This window comes from Morone saxatilis, unplaced genomic scaffold, assembly GCF_004916995.1.
Source record: "Morone saxatilis isolate NCDOM2014 unplaced genomic scaffold, NCSU_SB_2.0 Contig23, whole genome shotgun sequence".
Classification (NCBI taxonomy): Eukaryota; Metazoa; Chordata; class Actinopteri; family Moronidae; genus Morone; species Morone saxatilis.
In genome coordinates this window covers 18984476-19003759 of record NW_023339796.1, presented here as the reverse complement: position 1 = coordinate 19003759, position 19284 = coordinate 18984476, and the positions used below count along the sequence as shown (strand labels likewise).

General features: G+C 41.5%; 3 protein-coding genes across 3 annotated transcripts in view; all 3 read left to right on the top strand.

The window, feature by feature from the left end:
- col6a2 (collagen, type VI, alpha 2) overlaps positions 1-7865 on the top strand; it is a gene marked incomplete in the record, with an annotated part of 11756 nt that extends 3891 nt beyond the window's left edge. Inside the window, 24 exon segments of the mRNA XM_035670734.1 lie at positions 123-221; positions 350-376; positions 499-525; positions 622-666; positions 816-869; positions 960-1022; positions 1119-1181; positions 1308-1361; positions 1450-1485; positions 1573-1635; positions 1762-1824; positions 1946-2008; positions 2103-2165; positions 2256-2306; positions 2393-2491; positions 2584-2646; positions 2861-2896; positions 2986-3031; positions 3145-3297; positions 3683-3777; positions 4544-4725; positions 4829-5007; positions 5121-5159; positions 7444-7865. Of these exon segments, the coding sequence (XP_035526627.1) occupies positions 123-221; positions 350-376; positions 499-525; positions 622-666; positions 816-869; positions 960-1022; positions 1119-1181; positions 1308-1361; positions 1450-1485; positions 1573-1635; positions 1762-1824; positions 1946-2008; positions 2103-2165; positions 2256-2306; positions 2393-2491; positions 2584-2646; positions 2861-2896; positions 2986-3031; positions 3145-3297; positions 3683-3777; positions 4544-4725; positions 4829-5007; positions 5121-5159; positions 7444-7850 (2070 nt within the window).
- A 2582-nt stretch (positions 7866-10447) lies between these two features.
- Positions 10448-17202, top strand: zgc:162816 (uncharacterized protein LOC571260 homolog). Its single transcript, XM_035670023.1, has 10 exons — positions 10448-10554; positions 12678-12833; positions 13048-13177; positions 13862-14012; positions 14110-14290; positions 15312-15430; positions 15550-15676; positions 15849-15911; positions 15994-16099; positions 16193-17202. The coding sequence occupies exons 2-10, from the start codon at positions 12688-12690 to the stop codon at positions 16280-16282; spliced, it is 1113 nt and encodes a 370-aa protein (XP_035525916.1). The 5' UTR covers positions 10448-10554; positions 12678-12687; the 3' UTR covers positions 16283-17202.
- Positions 17203-17495: 293 nt separating this feature from the next.
- orc2 (origin recognition complex, subunit 2) overlaps positions 17496-19284 on the top strand; it is a 4570-nt gene continuing 2781 nt past the window's right edge. Inside the window, exons 1-7 of the mRNA XM_035671264.1 lie at positions 17496-17611; positions 17842-17913; positions 17999-18145; positions 18649-18735; positions 18842-18931; positions 19017-19048; positions 19168-19225. Coding sequence (XP_035527157.1) covers positions 17844-17913; positions 17999-18145; positions 18649-18735; positions 18842-18931; positions 19017-19048; positions 19168-19225 — 484 coding nt within the window. The 5' untranslated portion in view covers positions 17496-17611; positions 17842-17843. The remainder of the gene's footprint in view (positions 17612-17841; positions 17914-17998; positions 18146-18648; positions 18736-18841; positions 18932-19016; positions 19049-19167; positions 19226-19284) is intronic.

Below are 19284 nucleotides of genomic sequence, written 5' to 3'. Positions count from 1 at the left end.
AATAGTGCAGGTCTAGACGAGACCCTTGTAAAGTCTATCTATCTATTTATCTATCTATCTTAGAGAATTTGTACACTAGTCATCCTCACATATATTTTCTCCTGATAACTTGCTGACTGCAGGGAGCTAAAGGAGACAACGGCGATCCAGGTCTCAAAGGAGCAAGAGGTCGCCCAGGAGACCCCGGTATCGAGGGTCCCATCGGTCAGCCCGGTATCAAAGTAAGACACCAACACCGCCTCCCCATCGTTCGCTCTTCACTACAGTTTGACAAATATGAACTGTTTTTGTGTTTATATTTTTATAAATTGTTTTTTATTTTTTTTATTTCCCCTTTTCCTCTCTATAGGGAGAACCAGGTTTTAAAGGCGAGAAGGTGAGGCATCACTTTTCTTTTCTGTGGATCAACTTCATCAATTTAATAAATTACTGGGTTTGTAGACGAATGATAATAATGATCGTACATAAAATAACTGCTGATCTTCTCTCTGCCAACAGGGAGAGATAGGTACTCAGGGGAAAAAGGTAGGACTTTTTTTTTTAACTAAATCTGTTAATTGTCATTCATTTAATAAAATTATCTGTCTTTCTCATCTAATTGTCTCTTCTCTTTGTCATCAGGGCGTGTCTGGCATCCCAGGACGCAATGGGACAGATGGACAGAAGGTAGGTGATGCATGAGCCTGAACATTGAGGACCAAGTTTTGCTGTACAACTTAGGGATCAAAAGGCAACGTAAAATCAAATCTGATTTCGGTTTTGGTTGTAAAGATTCTTTTGCAATGCATTTTTTCCATTCTTCTTCTTCTTCCTAGGGTAAAATTGGACGGATCGGTGCCCCTGGCTGCAAAGGAGACCCAGGCGACAAAGTATGACATTCAACATGATTCAAAATTATGAGTACATCTATATTTTGTTATGTTATGGCCTATTTATGGTATGTGTTTGATGCTTTGTAGGGTCCTGATGGTTACCCCGGAAATGTTGGTGAACGTGGTTTTGCTGGAACTAACGGAGAAAAGGTATACAGTCTCGCCTTTACTTAAAGCGAACGCCATCAGCCATCCATCCTGTGGTTAACTTTTGCCTGTGTGTGTGTGCTTGTGTCCTGTCTTCAGGGTGATCCCGGTCGCGCTGGAAGACCTGGTCCCTCTGGTCCGTCTGGAGAGCCTGGACCAAAGGTAAACAGTAACACGGATAGCTGTTTTTTTTCTGGGGCAGATATTGGATCGGAGGTCAAATGCACAGTTTAAATGTTTTGGGGAACGTTGAAGGTGAAAGGCTTAACTCTGGTGCTTCTTCCATAGGGAGAGAGAGGAAGTCCTGGATCACCTGGTGTTCCTGGACAGAAAGGAAATTCAGTAAGACCCACTGCTACACACAGAAATACATTCAAACACGCACTCATTTTATGTGCCATGCAGCTCACCGGTGTGTTGTTTTGTATAGGGAATCCCAGGAAATCCGGGAGACAAAGGAGAGCCGGTAAAATTAATCCGCAATCTAACATTCCCCTTCATGCTTCACCATTCATTGCTTTTTGTTGGTTTTCTAATTGTTCTTGTGTTTTAGGGGAGAAGAGGAGACTATGGGCCAAAGGGTTCTCAAGGGCCAGATGGAGTTAAGGGAGATAAGGTATGAGTTCATGTGCACAATCACACAAGTGTGAAACAAAACTCCAAACTTTTTGCCTTGGTTAAAATCATTGAGAAACCACTAATTCCACTACTAGGAGTCTCAGCGCTTATTTTATGTTTTCAGGGTGAAATGGGGCCAGAGGGCTCGAGAGGACTTCCAGGTGAATCAGGAAACAAAGGAACAAAGGTGAGAAGAACCATATTATCTTAAAAATCTGCATATGTCCATATTAACACCACAGACTTTTGAACTCTTTCATCTAAACCCCTTTGTTGCACCTGTCGTCAACTTTCTCTCCTCTGAACAGGGAGACAATGGCCTGCCAGGCCCTAGGGGACCACCGGGGTTAGCAGGAGACGCTGGGAGAAATGTAGGTTAAAGGTCACATTTGGACATCACATGGAAAAATGCCTCAGAGATACATTACCTCATACAGCTTACCCATGACACTGTTTGTATTATAGGGTACCAGAGGAGATCCTGGTGATGCTGGACCAAGAGGAGAACCTGGACAGGTTGGACCAAAGGTATGTGTCAATGTGTAGGTGTTAGTGTGTTTGCTTTCAGTTATCTCGCTGCAGTTTGCTGTCTTGACTGTTTCTTTCATCCATGTTCAGGGAGACCCTGGAAGACCTGGCTTTAGCTATCCCGGGCCAAGAGGACCATCGGTAACATACACATGCGCACTGTCTACTTACATTTGTAAGCCAGAGTGACACACTAGTTTGACATAACTTCCCTCGCTGTTGTACAGGGTGACAGAGGAGAGAAAGGCAATCGTGGACCTCGTGGTAGCAGAGGAGACTGTGGTCAAAAGGGTGAGCCTGGAGATAAAGGAACTCTGGGAGAGGAAGTGAGTAACTCCTCAAAGTTGTTTGCTGTCACTGGAGCAAAATATGTCTGTACAGTGCATTTACAAAATGCTAATGTTTCTGCTTGCAACAGGGTGAGTCAGGACATCAGGGAGAACCTGGCCTAAGAGGATCAAGAGGAGATCCTGGGCGTGACGTAAGTACATAAGACCTGCACTGTAAATGATTAAATCACGCAAAAAGATGCTTTTCTTGTCACTGACATAGTGCAGATTAAGCAAACACCCAGTGGAATCAAGGAGGTTTTCACATGTTTATTTGTTTAACACTTAGCATTATTTGCTAGCAGTTCCAAACTGGACAAAAGCTAAGAGGGATGATGTAATATTATGTGTTCTCGTCCTCTACAGGGAGATTCTGGACCTGAGGGAGACCCCGGTCTCACTGTAAGAATATCTAACCACTCTTTTATCTCTGGCACATTAAGAACACAGAGGATATGATGGATAATATGATATAATGTTTCTTCCTGCAGGAATGTGATGTCATGAACTACGTCAGGGAAACGTGTGGCTGCTGTGGTGAGTTTAGTGGTTAAGTTACCACTGTATTGCATATTCATGATCTTAACACACTCTGACACACTCACACTGATAGGCTGTCAGATTCTCACAGTGTGTGTTTTTATCTGCAGACTGTGAGAAACGCTGTGGAGCCCTGGACATTGTGTTTGTGATCGACAGCTCAGAGTCAGTGGGTCTGACTAACTTCACCCTGGAGAAGAATTTTGTCATCAACACCATCAACAGACTTGGATCCCTTGCCAAAGACCCTCAAGCAGATACAGGTAGACAAGTCCAGTGTGTAACATAATATTGTGTTTTTGTTAGATTAGAATGAGCCATTTTTATCTACAGAGGAAGCGGGTCCTCTTTTAAGGAGGCTGCCATGTTAAACCGCCATTTTTCTACAGTAGCCCAGAACAGAAAAACCAAACACTGGTTTTAGAAGGTGCCTTTTGTGTTTTTCACGACTTTCCTTAGCCACTTTAGTTTCACCTACATGCTTCTAAGGCGATATTCAGTTTGTTGCAATTAGCAAATTCACCACTAGACTAGACACCAACTCTCACACACTGGTCCTATAAAGACTTAGGAATTAGACCACGCAATGTAAAAAAATCACACAAGATGGCTGCCAACTTGGTGTAAACATAGATGCTTGTGTTCCAGGAACAAGAGTGGGAGTTGTTCAGTACAGTCACAGTGGAACCTTCCAGGCCATCCGGCTCGACGACCCCAAGATTGATTCACTGTCTGCTTTCAAGGTCTGACACTCACAAACAGGCACAAGCTGTATGCATACAGCTTTGAAGGATATTTTTAGGGTGTAGCACAGACGGTTTGTCTGTGTTGTACAGATGTTTTTTAATTAATCAAGGCTGATGTGCAGTCATATCAAATGCGTTGCATGCATAAGGCAGATGGGAGTCACCACAGTTACATGTGCACATGTCCCTCTGACCATATTTCTGACATGTACCAATACATTTCATCTGGGATGCAATACATGGTAGACAAATAATAAGGCTGGTAATATTCTTATTTTTTAAAAACACTTAATACATTCTACTGAGACACTGACATGTTCCTTGCTGATCATGAACATGGGCACTGTAGTTTCTTTTGAGTCACCCCCACATACACTTTTTAATTAAAACCATGTACTTGTAACAAGGCAGGGAAGTTACAAAGTATTGAGGGATGATTTAACACATTGTTGGTTTTGGTATTTTCATTGGAATTGTTGACAATAGGAGAAATACAGATTAACAACAGACTTTTTACATAGATTTGTGTTTAAAGCCTTTTAATGGAATTTCAAATCTACATTTACATTTTCAGCGCAGTCCACAGCCATGAATGCAATATTTTTCCACTAAACCAGCCAAAATCTATAAAATGGCCGTAGTGAGACCTTTGTAAAAATGATGGAAGTGCCATCCTGTGTGTCACACTCAGTAATGATCTTACTTCACGTACCACTGCACTGTGCATAAACATCTTTCACTTGCGGACTTCTCCACTATTCAGGAAGCAGTCAAGCGATTGGAGTGGATCGCTGGAGGAACATGGACTCCATCCGCTCTGAAGTATGCTTATGACAATCTGATCAGGGACAGCCGCAGAGCCAAAGCCAACGTCACTGTGGTTGTCATCACTGACGGACGATTCGACCCCAGAGATGACGACTCGCTGCTCACCTACCTCTGCAGGTGGGGCTGTATTTTCAGATTTAGAATTTGCATTTGTGGAGAAGAAATAAGTTTTGTCTCATCTCTTGTATTTGTAAATGTGTGTACTGGTGCATGTGAGCAGTGATCCCAGTGTTGATGTGAGTGCCATCGGTATTGGAGACATGTTCGACCAGACTGAGGAGAATGAGAGTCTGAAAAGCATCGCCTGCCAGAAGGATGGCAGGGTGCTGGGCATGAGGCGCTTTGCAGACCTAGTGGCTGAGGAGTTCATCGACAAGATTGAAACTGTGCTCTGCCCAGGTACACTCATCACAGAAACATACATTATGTACTACGTTCATCTACTGAACTATGAGAAGCTATGTTGGTCTTTGTCTTTTTTCTCTGACATTCTGTCTTTATCTTTGCTTTAGATCCTATCATCATATGCCCTGAACTCCCTTGTAAATCAGGTAAGATTTTAAAACACTATGTATCACTTAGTGTTCTCTTTTTTACATGCTTTTCATCATTCAGGCCTGACTAACCAACATTATTAAGGCGTCAATATGCTCCAACGGAGATGTGTCAATTCTTATCTTTCCAAACGATCCTTTTTTCGTTTTTTACTCATCATTTTTCATGTGCACAACCGAGTGCGATATGAATGCCTTTGAGGAGAGACTTTCTGACAGTGTCCACCATTATCCCCATTTGTATGATTGAACCTTTCTTTGAAGTACCCCTCCACAAGTGTGGCCTTTCATAACAGGTATAAACACTTGGCCTTTAGATGTGTTTGGACAACACCAAGTACCAGTTTGTTTGTTTGAAGCATACTGACGCCTTTAAGCTACGTTAAAGTGGAAATAGATAGCTTTTTGGTTATTGAATAATGACACCATCCGCGTTTAGATTGGTTCCCTATAATAGAACGAGTACCAGGAAAAGGAGAACATGCTTCTTTCTTTTCTCTTATTTCCAAAGAGGCGTTAATAATTTCTTCACAGAGAGCTAGGCTCTCTCGAAAATGGAAAGCAATCGGTTGTCTGTGTGAAAGTGGCACAAACAATAATACTAGTTGGAAACGCTGCAAAGTTGTCTGTTTCCACTTTACGAACTCGGTGCGTTGTGGCTTGAATTGAGATCAATGTTTTTTCTTTTTTTTTTACACAGTTCATTTAAATTGATATCACATATCATTTAACCTCCTTTCCTATGACACAATTCATGATTTTGTAAAGCCAACACACAAACTTTAGTGCAATTTAGTGCAACTCGGTATATCTACGGCATCTCTGTTGGCTGTATTGATGCGTCGTGTCTGTGGGACCCCGCCCACAATGTTATTCCGCCCACTTGTTTCAGGAGGGGGCATCACTGCGGGCCAAGCCCCTCCCCCCTGGAAGCCACTGGCCGAGGAAGGCAGCCCCTCATTGGTCCCCACCTCTTTGGAGGGTGTGGCCAGCCTGCTGAATGGCCTGAGCGAGCAGCAGTACGGGGTTGGCGTTGCAACCATGGCGTACACAGCCCAGAGAGCCAAACTCGCCCATGGAGAAGACAGGCAGCAGTGGACCCAGCTGTTCATCGACTCCTTCAAATATGTCTATGGAGACATTATGGGAGACCCAGAGAAAGCTTTAGGACTCTGCTAATGCTGATATGCTTATCATGCTACCTCGCCATTATGGACGCCAATAACTAATAAGCTTACTGCTGGAATAGATTTTATTAAAACTGTGGGCATTTTTTTGGGTGCAATATACACCTGGGCTGATGCAAAAGAATCGCATGATATGAAGCTGGTCCTTTGCTAACATTTCAGAGCAACTTTATGTACAGTTATTGTAAATGATGGGCCAAAATTCAAAATATGGATTCATGATGCTCCCTCTTCTCATAGAATATTCCTCAATAATGTATAAAGTATGTCTGTTAGAAATACGATACATATCATTTCTTCCACCTTAGTGGAGGAACTTTTTCCATTCATATGGAAAGCCGATGTCAGCCATTTGTTGGAGGCAGATTGGTCTGTAGAGCCATTCATGTTGCTCTTGTGTGTGTACAGTGGCTCTTGGATGAATCCTCATTTCCACTGTGAATCACGAGCTCGCTGAATCACTCTCATGACATTTCTTTTGCTGTTTTGCACATATCCATGGTTACGGTCTTTATTGTGCTCTGTGAATTACTCAAGTTGGTGAAAAGGCCATGACATCTGGAAAATATCTGGTTTTATACATGCCACAGTATACTGTATATGAGTCAGACGTTGGTGTATGTGGATGTTTGGTTTATTGACTTGGCACTGATGATGAAGGAACTATTGTATGTTATGCCCTTGGTTGGTGCATGTTTTTTTGCATGTGGCTTGGCTTGTAAAGTAGGATGACTAGAGGAAAACAACTACAGAGCGGCTTTAACCAGATGTTATCATGTTAGCTCTGTGACTGCAACTTGCTGATGTGAACTTTGTTGTTTTGTATAAAATGTATTCATGTTTTATATAATGTCGTCTCAAGAGAATAAAATTGTAGAGCAAACTAAAAAAAGTGCTTTCTTGACGAGGCCCCTACTGATCTGAGGACGTTTAGATGGCATCAGACAGCTTGACTGCAACTAGCATGTATGGAAGCACACCATGTTACAGTATATATTTTGCTGGCTTTGATCTCTGAGCATCTGTGTTCCAGCTGTAGCTCGCTGAACAACATGTTTGATTTGAAACTTCATGTGTGTGTGTGTCTGTTCCAGAGCCTGCCGTGGCTAGCTGCGTTCAGCGGCCAGTGGATGTGGTCTTCCTACTGGATGGTTCTGAGAGGATGGGACTGGAGAACCACCGCAGGGCCAAAGAGTTCATCGAGAATGTGGCCCGCCGCCTCACCCTGGCCAACAACGAGGAAGATGAGAGGAATGCCCGTGTGGCTCTGCTGCAGTATGGCAGCCCTAGAGAACAGAGAGTGGAGTTCCCGCTTACACATAATCTCACAGTGATCTCTGATTCACTGGCAGGAGTGACCTACATGGACTCCTCCTCTGCTCTGGGCAGCGCTATCATCCATGCTGTCAACAATGTGTTGATCGCACAGGTACAAACAAACACAAACACGTGTTGGATTTGTAGGCAGGTGACCTGTGAAGGAATAGTTCAACATTTTTGAAAATTTGCTTTCTTGAGCAAGATGAGAATGCCAATACCACTCTAATCTCATGTGAATATGAACTACAGCCAGCAGGCGATTAGCATTGCTTTTTCTGCATAAAGACTAAAGACTAGACTAGAATCTTGTTTGTTTGATATGTGCAAAGACTGAAGTGTAAAAATGATTGTTTTCCCCATTTGTAGTCTTCATGCTGCGCTAAATGAAATGCCTGCGGGCTGCAGCTTCATATTTCTCGTACAGATATGAGAGTGGTGTCAATCTTCTTATCTAACTCTCAGAACAAAAGTGAATAACCGTTATTCCTAGAATGTCAAACTATTTCTTTATTGACAGATGTGGAGCCATTAGCTCGTTTTAGCATTAAGCTTGGAAGCAGGGGAAAACAGCTAGCCTGGAGGGCGCTGGGTCTCAAAAATACACTAATGACAATTAACATATTAAGTCTTCAAAAAAAATCTGTAGACAAACAGAAGTAACAGCAACATGGTGGTCTAACTAGCCAGTATTTATTAACTTACGCGTCTTTATGCTAAGCTAAGGCTAATTACCATCGTGGTCCAAACTCCAAAATCAATACAATCATATCCCTCTCATCTTAACACTTAGATTAGACATGTCAACATACAAATAATGTCCATTGATATTAGCGACTGCCATGTTGTGTTTCTATCCAGGGAGAAAACTGCCGGTACGTGCCGGCCACGGGGCTGAAGGCTGGCGCTTTGTGTGCATCACCTGATGGCAGCACAGGCCCCGAGCCCAGCTGGATGAGGGTGGTGACTTCCCATGAGGCCGAGCAGGAAGAGGCGTTCGCGACGTGTCGGCCATGGCGAACAGAACAGATGAAGAGGTAGCGGCAGAGGGTGTCGCTAGGGACATGTCAGCCCATTCCTTTAGAGGGAAGAATGATTACACCGCGGTGCTGAACAAACCCAGTCCATGTCCTTTTAGCGGCTTTGCCGTGGAATTTGCTAGTGACGGACTGTAACGCTCCTAACCACCGATAGAATTAGAAAACCACAGAATGAAAGAGGGCCAGCTCTTGCACGCAACGTACACAGTAAACCACACCACAGGGGTGCGGGCCAGAGGCACCAACCAACCACGCATCCTGCCCCCATCATTATCATTAAGGCTGGAAATAAGGGCAGCCTGAGACACTGACAATAGTCAGTTGTTATGGTGAGAGATTAATTTTCAGAAGCCAGAACAATCCACGTAGGACCAGCAGACACACACACACACACACACACACACACACACTTAAGCATGCAATATTATATGTAACTTGGTTGTTCTATTCATTCTGAATCTATGGTCAGAACTTCCAACCAAAGACACTCATAAATATCCCAGAGGAGAGGTGTATGATTATTGAATGTGTATGAAACAAATTGTAGGCTTTATTTTTTGTTTTATTTTGTACTGGTGTACAGAAAAGTTTTTTCCCTCTTCTCCTCTTCTCTCTCCTCCTCTGCCTCCGGGGCTCATCCCTCGGATAGGCTGCCTCCCCTCCCTCTCCTCCTCCTCAGTCACAAAGTCAGTATTTACATTAAAGGTGCTAAAGTAGAAATAAAGGACAAAGCCATCTGACTGGTTCTAAAAAACCTTTTTTTACATCATGTTATGCTGTAATTACTGTAGTTTGTTCAGGGGATTAAAACATAGAAATATCTTCTCCAGGGACAAGATATCACACATAAACACCCCACACTCAGCCACACAAGAGTCACACACACTCACTCACACACAAACACACACAAGCACATGCTGTAGTTGATTACACAAACATAAAAGAAAAAAAATGTAAACATGACATGAAGTCCAAATAAAGCCTAATGTGGTGACCCCAACACTGTCTTTTGTGTGTACACGATATATAAATGTGTGGTGTGTTCATACGTTTTGACCCATGTGCCATTGGTCATTAAATCACTGTAACTTGTGGCTTTCAAATGATTGTAGTAAATAACAAATTAACATACAAAACACATTTCTCCCATTAGTAATTTAATATGTCTCCCCTCCCCATAATAAAAGTAAAATTGTGAATTTCATCAAGTGCACAAAATGGTGTTTATGCATCTGACTCCCTCTGCTGTACAGACAAACACAAAGCAGCAAATTCAACAGTGAATTCATACTATTACATTATGTAATTCTAATGGAGGCAAATATAATATTTACTGCACTGCATTTATTGACAGCTTTAGTCACTTGTTCATTTGCAGATTTGGATTTATTTATACAAAGTAGGCTATAACAAATCATTTAAAATCAACTAATAAAATGTTGATACATTATTGATACCCAGCCGCCTGTCCCACCTTTACCAGCTGACCCATTAATGCATCACTAATTATACTATTCTGACATTCTTATGCATATATTTTATGCAATTATTTATATACGTTTATGTACAACTTTGATTCAGGACTGTTAGTATTCTTATGTTGCGATTTAGCTTACCTTTATGATTTTCTTTGTAAATCCCGTTGTTTTTGCGTACACTGTTGCATATTCACTGTAGCTAGTAGAAATACTTCTTGCACCACCGCTTTACATCAGTGCATGACCGCAACCGGCGAGGAGGTTTGACCACTCTAGGACACCGTAGGAGTAACGTGACCACCATAGACATATGTCTATAGTGACCACAACACCCTGCAAGTCGACGAGAAATTAGAGTCACTGCCACAGGGTGAGTCATCTGAAATGATAGATGCTAGCTGTTCATAGGCTGTTATTAATATGCATTGATATACTGAGGAATGAATCAAGGGGTTTGGAGCCGTGTGGTTCAGGTGTCGTAGCCTTCTTACTGAGGGGACTGCAGTATGGCTGAAAATATAATGCAAAAAAAACCTTGGTTAAATGGTGATATTGTAGTCATATTGTGGCCTGTAGCAGTAGTTACTTTTGGTATTTTAGTTTGGTGAGGTCGAAAGTATTCAGTGGAAAATAATGGTTGTTTAAAGTAAGAACATCTTTCAAAGTTCAAAGGTCTCTACATTACATAACCCGAGGCATTGCCAGTGGTCGAAGTATTCACATACTTGTGCTAATAGTAGTGTAAAAATACTCCATTACAAGTTAAAGTCTTGCATTGAAAGTAAAAGTTATTAAGTATTAAACGGTAAAGTACTTAATGCACAAATGTCTATACTATTATATACTATTCTAACATTGTTTTATTTTTTAATTTTTTTTTATTTATTTAACTTTCCAAAAATATAAGTTCTTTCAAAGGGAACATAAATTGCAATTCTACAACAAAACATTTATCATCTCTCAATTACCACAGAAAAATTAAATCTACAAGGCTTTGTTAAAAAAAATATAATAATAAAAAGAATGAAAAAAGATAGATACAGCAAGGCACAAACCAAAAAACAAATAAATGCAAGATTACAAATCAAGGCATCCTCTCTAAAGAGACTCCTCTACGCCCGACACTCTGCACCGCACAGCAGCCTCTATCAGCCCACGAATTCCTTCATATTCATCTGCCAGTAAACCCAAAGCATTGAAGTACTTGCTTAACACATCAATGAGGGTGAACTACCTTTCCACTTACAAGTGTGTGATAAAATGTAAATGTATATTTTGTAAGCCCTAATACCGAAAGGATAACATATCTAATACAGTGTTTTGGCAAGTAAGGGAATAAAGATGACATCTTATAGAGCATTTGGGGTCTGGTTGGGGTACATCATTCATGTCATTATGTTGTATGATACTGAAGTTGTTGATTACCAGATAATTATAATCCTGTAATTGACTAAATGGAAGTGAGATTGCATGCTCTAAATTACCTTTACAACCCGACAAAATGAGATGCCCAAAACTGGTCACTACCGACCATGAATTAATCCCCATCAGCATGAGTAGACAGAACCACATGGCTCCACCTCGAAAACCCCGCCCAATGCCCGCAAACATCTTTTTTCTAAGTGTCATGCAGCTGGATCACACATCACACCATTGATAATTTTACAATTGCTAATTCTTTGCTTTGGAGATCTTACTTCATCTAAGATGGCATTAATTAACCCATGCCAGCATTTTACTGTTTAACGTAAGTTACATGCAACCTAATGAACTGTCGTTTCAGCTAACTGTACATTCATTGGCGATCGTTTTCCAATAATCGATTGACTTTCTTGGTTTGAAACAATTCTGGGTATAGTTTATAGTAGTGAGAAACGCCAATGAAACGTTCCATCACGGAAACCCTATCAAGCATCAGTCAGATACTGGAAGCTCAGTGACTATGAATTACATCGACAAATTGTTAGCAGCTGACTGAACTCGTGGTATACGTTTACGATTATAACCAAAGCATTATTGTCATCATGTTGGTTACATGCAAAAATTAATTTTAAAGTGAACTATAGCTGTCACATAAGTTGTATGTCCCAGGGCAAAAAGCTACAATATTTCCCCTCCCTGATTGTAGCCGCGCACGTAGAATATCAAACGTACCAGAAAATGAAACATACTAGCGTACCTGTCAAAAAGGACTTGAGTACTAAGTTAGTTATTACCAGTTGTGCTGCAACATCTTGGGCCTCGGCAAAACCTACATTATAGTTTGGAAAAAAGGGTCTTGTTAGTAACTGTGCTGATCGCCGCGTGATATAATTATATATAATCTATTATGTTGTTTGCTACGCACACAATAGTTCACTGTTCGGACTAGTTATTGTGAGTTTGAAGCCAGTCACGCACAAGAATTCACATGCATGAGATAGATATCCTGGATTTGGGTGTGTGTGTGTGTGTGGTGTTGCTGTGTGTGGTGGGTGTGTGTGTGTGCTCCAGTGCTGCCATTATGGAGGGAGAGGCCCTCTCAGCCCTGTGTACTCCTGCTCTGGTGGTGGATGTGGACAAAGTGAAGAGAAATGCCCAGAGGATGATTGAACGCTGTCAGAAGCTGGGGGTCCAGCTTCGGCCACACATGAAGACCCACAAAACCCTGTATGAATACACACACACACACACACACATACAGTCCATTAATGTTAAAAGGAGTTCGGTCTAGCGCTGCTCTATTGAAGAAGCTGCCTGAATAATTGCTGTTAAATTGCGCTATACACAATAAATGTAATTGAATTGACTTGATTAATACAGGTCAGTCATATGTCAGGGATGCTGATTAGGTCCATGTCTGTGTATTTGTGTTCATGTCTAGTGAGTGTGCTGACATAATGACGGGTGGATCGCGGAGGTGCATTGTGGTTTCCACACTGGCAGAGGCTTGTTTCTATGCCGACCACGGATTTGATGACATCCTCTATGCGTACTCTCTTCCCTTTGATAAGGTTCTCTAAACTCACACGCTAAAAAGACTCATTCTCTTTTTTTAGATAATTTTTTTGTGGTATTTTTTGTCTTGAAACATGAAACAGGGAGAAAGAGGGGTGTGACACGCAACCATGGTCACCGGCTAGTTTCAAACCAACAGCTGCATAATACAGCATGCACTGTGATCATTCAGCCACCAAGGCACTCCGTATATATGAAGGTTTTGATTTTGTTGGGCATTCTTAACAGAAAAGTTAGGATAAATATAGTGTAAATAATAAAAATGAATGATGGCTGAATTTAATTTAGCTGCTTCAGTTTCAGGATTCAAAGCCATTGTTAACAGTTACACCTTGTCCTACTGCTTTTCCTGCTATGACGAGCCAAAATATCTGCCATGAAATCCTGTACACAAAAGAGATGGAGGAGCGGCTCACAGCTGAATATCAATGAAATAACTTTTTGGTTGGTCAGATGGTTGTGAAACAGCTCCATAAAGACCTTCAAAATTTATGAAATAACATTTTGCTTTGTTTTTTTGAATTCTAAAGTCATAGTTCGTGTAATTTGAATTTATAAAATGGAATTAACATTTATTTGACATAATTTCTCATAACCTTTGTATTGGTTAGATCTTATTTATTCAACCATACACCAAATACCTTTTTTTTGTGTGTGTGTGTGTGTGTGTGTGTTCACAGGTGGAGCGCTGTGCAGCCCTGTCAGAGAGACTGGATCTCTTCCAAGTGTTACTGGATCATCCTCAGGCCCTGGAGCAGCTCAAAAAGAGACCGTTAAGGGACGGTCGGCAGTGGCACATCTGGCTGAAACTCGACTGCGGCAATGGGAGAGGTAAAAACACGCAGGGAAGCCAGGACACAGCTCATCATCAGCTATTATGCTGTGGAGGTCAAGCACCTGCTGATCCTCTGTTTGCTCTTTGCCGTAGCTGGTGTCCTGCACTCAGAACCTGAGGCGCTCACATTGGCTCAGGCCATTACGGAGACTGAGGGCATGGAGCTAACAGGAATATACGCTCACTGTGGGAACACCTATAACTGCAGAGGAGTGGAGCAGATACAGGTTGTCGCCCAGGAAACCACCAGCTTGACTTTGCAGTTCATGGAAAAGTATGAAAAAAGCAACAATAAAAAATGCAAGTCGGGGCCAAAATGATTTCATGTAATGTAAAGGTTTAAATACATGCAACATTTATATATTTTTAAAGAAAGTTCTATTGTTTTTTTCCTCCTGACAAGTAAGTTAATTTGCTTCTTGTTGTTTTATCGTCATGATTGTAGAAGAAAGGAGAGTAAGGTTAGAAAGGACAGTGTGCAAGGTTTAACAAATTTAATTGGATGACAGATTTAGAAAAAAATACAGACTTGGTGTGTCAAGGCCTTTAATCCAATGTTAGACACAACACTACTTAAATCTTGCTTAATTACAGTGTCAGCCACTTCTATTTTCAGCTTTAACACATTAAAGCTGCTCTAATCAATCTTTTTTGATGTGATAATTTATATGACCACATATAATGTTGGGTCACTCACAGTAACAAACTCATTGCGATTAATCTGATTCAGCAGATCCCTCCAGCTCTACTGAACCAAAACAGTAAAGATGCAGATAGGAAACCAAAACAATGAGCTAAAAGATGCTAAAATGCTCTGTTTTGGTTTAGTCTCACCACACTCAACAGCATCATTTCCAGAAGCAGCAGGCAGAAGTTTTCATAAAAAAGATCAGATAAACACACTGCCCAGCTCCAGACACCAGGCAGACACAGTTAGCAACTAGCTGGTGAACATAGTAAAGCATTTAGCAGCTAATGAGCTGAACTAGACCAAACTAGGGCTAAAAGGAGGAGTATTTGATTTATTGTGGGGAACACAAACACAACTTCAGCTGAATGCTAATTTGCTAAATCTCTGCTGAATGTGTAAATAGGCAACTGTTTGCTACCATACAATAATAATGTATTAGGTGGCCTACACTTTGATTAATGCAGATTTAAGTTGTATTATTAGTCACATTATATCACATACTTTATACTTCAGCACACTAACAAGTAAATAAACTGTTATTTCTTGTGAATTGCTGTCTTGATAGAATCATTCTGTAAACCTCTCTGGGTTTCTTTTCCGGCAGACTGAAGGCTGCTGGCATCACCTGTAAGTCCAGCATTGGCTCCACCCCTTCCTGTAGTCACCCAGTCAAAGACATGGCACAGCTCAGCGAGGTGCATCCAGGAAACTACACCTTCTATGGTGTGTATGGGTGATCGATGTATTTGTGTCATTGTACCAGTTTGTTTATGCTTTTTTCCAATTGAAATTAGCGCACACAAAAATTCAGCAGTGATGATGATGTGTTTGATGTATTTCAGACGCGCAGCAGTCTGTGATTGGCTCGTGCAGTCTGGAGGATGTTGCTGTGAGGGTTTTGACAAGAGTCATTGGACACTGTCCTCACAGGAACCAGCTCCTGATTGACTGTGGATGGACTGGACTCAGGTACCTTCAACATTATTGTTTACCCCGTTGTATATTTGCAGAATGGACTTTACTTGCTTACCAATTGATTTCCTCTCAGTTGAGTTTTGATGCTTACCAACCAAAGATTTTTTATATAGCCATGGCAGCTTTCTGTTGTTTTACATATGCTTTAATCACATTGTTCTCTCAGTCTAGACGGAGCTGGAAAACTTCCCACTGGATATGCCATGATTGAAGGACACCCAAACCTCAAGTAATGTTATCTAGTTTTGTCTCTAGTCTCAATACTAAACGTAATTGCGACTGAGGTTCTGATGAAGGATATTCCCCTCCAGGTTGTTGTCTATGACCCAAGAGCACGGTAGAGTGGAGCCCATCTCAGGACCGCTGGACTACAGCAAATACCCCCTGGGCTCGCTGCTCACACTGATCCCATACCATGTTAGTACTGTTCAATGTGGAGTGAAGCTTCATACTGTGTCAGTTTTAGTGTGGCACTCTTGTTTGACCCTCTATCTATGTTGATTATTACAGTCGTGTGCAACTGCCATGATGCACCCTGTGTACCATGTGCACTCGGAGGGCCGTCTGCTGGGGAAGTGGACACCGACACGCGGGTGGTGAACTGCTGTCCAACTGTGCACTCACTGCATACATGACCTTGTTAGGACACGTAAATGAACATTGGAAGAAGAACCACTTCTTCCTACTTGGAGCAACTAATGTTTTTGGATGATTTCATAAGTAGTTGGCGACTATAATTGAATATTCACGTCTACCTAAGTGTAGGCATAGAATTATTTTTTGTGGACCTATTCCCCAAATATTTTAACTGAAGTGATGTGCATATGCTTCTAATTAATTAAATAAATTCCAGCTTTAGGACTATGTTGTCTCATCCTTTAATTAATATCATCTTGTTTGTTTCTTGAAATGTTTTTGAGATGAGTAAGTAAAGGAGTCAATGTGCCAAGACAGCAGCAACAAATGCCAGTAGACAGCTGTCAGTAAGTGGGCACTCACTGAGTATAATGATATAGTTACCCAATTATCTATATGTGTCAGTTTGATGGTTAAACACAAATGAATGGCGATGCAGATGTGTGGGTTCTGCATTTCTACTTTGAAGAGTGTTAGTTATTCTCTTGTCCATACAGTGTAACTAACTTTTTTGCTCTATGTTGCCTACAAATCTTGGTTTTAACCTTTTAGGATTGTTCATTAGTTTTTAATATTCATTGTTCAATCTTTAGTTTTGGACTGTCTCTAATTGTAGTAATTGAAACATATAAAGAAGCTGCTCACAGTATGCACAGCAGAGCACCAGGTGCCCGTACCTGCAAGACAAACTGAAACTCATGTATAATCAGAGAGTGTAATGATCAGGAGCCTGGTGATGTGAGAGAGGCATTTCTCATGCTGATGTTAATAAATGATCCTTCATGATATACTACTATGGATGTGTATGGGGACTACCGCAGCTTCTCCTGAACGCTGGTGGTGGTTTATTTTTTCTGACTCAATAAAATTACTATTGTTCTCAATTTCCATTTCTTATTTTGTCTTTATAATACATTTCCAGATTTTTCTTTCACATTTGTAAACTAGATCTCATAATGAGAATAACATATATTAACATTATAACTACTCTACAGTAAATATATAATGCCACTGTTAAAAGTACAAGCTTTTATTATTATAGCTGATAATAATCATAAAACTGTCATTGAAGTCCCGGCAATGTGGTTGCGAACGGCGGTGCGAAGTGCATGATGGGAAATGTGGTTTTGACCGAACTAACGTTGTGATTGGCCACCATATGACCTTTCGCTTGTCACGTGGTTTAAAAACTTCAGGAGGATGGCGCGGAAAGTTGTCACACACCGCACAGTGTAGTTTTCAGTCGGTGACCGTTTTGTTTACATTTTGCTCGGTCGACACCGACATTATCCGGTAAGTTACCGACGTCTAAAGATACATTTGGTTAAGTTACTGCTCCACTTCTCTTCTGGACAGTGAAGACATTCATTGTGCTCCTCCCCTGTACACCTCACTGTCAGCTAACGTTACTTAATGGCGTTACCGTCACTGGCAGAGCCGAGCAGAGTTAGCTGAAGGTCTGTGTGTGTTGTGTGACACCCTGCTGAGGCCGCCGACTCACTCTACGTTGTATTTCTCTTCAGTCATGAGTGTGTTGGAGGTGAAGTTCATTGGTGATGGAGACGCTCTGGAGCACATCGTGGACAAACAGGAGGGTAGGGACAGCAGAGTCACTATACCTCTCCTGTTCAGATACTTCTGCTGGATGTTGGCTAACTACTCTGTCTGTATAACTACAAGGTGTGCAGAGCAACAGTGGGTCTGTTCAGAAGATGGTCACATTTAAGAGCCCAGCTGGACGACGAGCCAGAGCGGGTGCAGAGCATGATGGGGATGAAAATGGACTCCTGGATGAGCAGAACTATATCCAGGCTCTGGGAACAGAAGGTGAGCGAGGCAACTGTAACCCTACACATAGTCTACCTGCTGGTTTACTCCCCCCAGCTCCCTTTGTGCTCATTAGGCTGTTTTAATTGAACCTTTTATTCAGCTCGCTGCCAAACAGTGCAACCAGTTGCCAGTGTATTGGGTACACCCAGATAAAACCCTCTGATATAGATCCTACAATAGATCCTATATAGAGGTTTATGATCCTTATGAAGCATGTAGGCTGTGTTGCCGGGGATTTGTATTACGGTACACTGAGAAGTGCTTATACTGGGTATTATGTTTGCCCCATTTATTGATATCAATGAGAGTAGCGTATGTACAATATTAACATATCACATATTTACCTGATTGATCAATGCTGGAATCAAAACACCAGCTCCAGTTCCATCTGGTAGCGCCTGAATCATCACATGGCTATTGTGTTCAGTGCCGCTAAACATATAAAAAGGATCATTTGATGTGGTTACTCCTCAGTCACCTAATTGTTCCTGTGTTTACAGAGGATGAGGAGGGTATGTCTAGAGTGGCTGGATCCTCCATTTTCACCTTTCAGAAAGTCAAACGTGGACACAGCATGGCTCAGACTGGTGAGAGACTCCACTGTCTTGTATGACAATCAGCTACATGTATCAGATTATTATTAACTTGGTTTTCAGGATATTACACACTTTATTTTTGTGTTTTAATAAATAGCAAGTGAGTTGGCTCGGACTCCTGGGAAAAGCGTGACCTTCAGCGCGACTCCCAACGCTGAGCCCTCCACTCCCACCCGAACCGGCAACAGTGAGTTCAACACACTTTTCTTGTATTTTTGTGTTAATTTACACACAACTAAATCTGTCCTTTCTCCCCGTCTCTCTCTGACCAGACCACAGAGGAGAAAGCAGGACACCACAGAGGGTGAGGCTGTAAAGCATTTGTTTGCTTGACTTATTGACTTCTTTTTCTTTAAGTTGTAGCTTTGCTGTAGTGTCAGGGATGTTGTTCTTTCAGTGCAACCTCTGCTTTGTGTTTGACAGAAGAAGAAGGTTCAGTTTGTCTCCACAACACCCCACAGGCTCAGGAAGAGAATAACAAGTGAGTTTAACGTGTTAAAGTGGAAGCGGATTCTCTTATTTATATATATATTTATATAT

Bases quoted from the DNA above. Each gene is read 5' to 3' on its own strand.
- zgc:162816 (XM_035670023.1), top strand. From the start codon at position 12,688: ATGGAGGGAGAGGCCCTCTCAGCCCTGTGTACTCCTGCTCTGGTGGTG. The intron at 12,834-13,047 runs GTATGAATACAC...GTTCATGTCTAG, and splicing joins ATGAAGACCCACAAAACCCT to TGAGTGTGCTGACATAATGA. The intron at 15,677-15,848 runs GTACCTTCAACA...TTGTTCTCTCAG, and splicing joins TGTGGATGGACTGGACTCAG to TCTAGACGGAGCTGGAAAAC.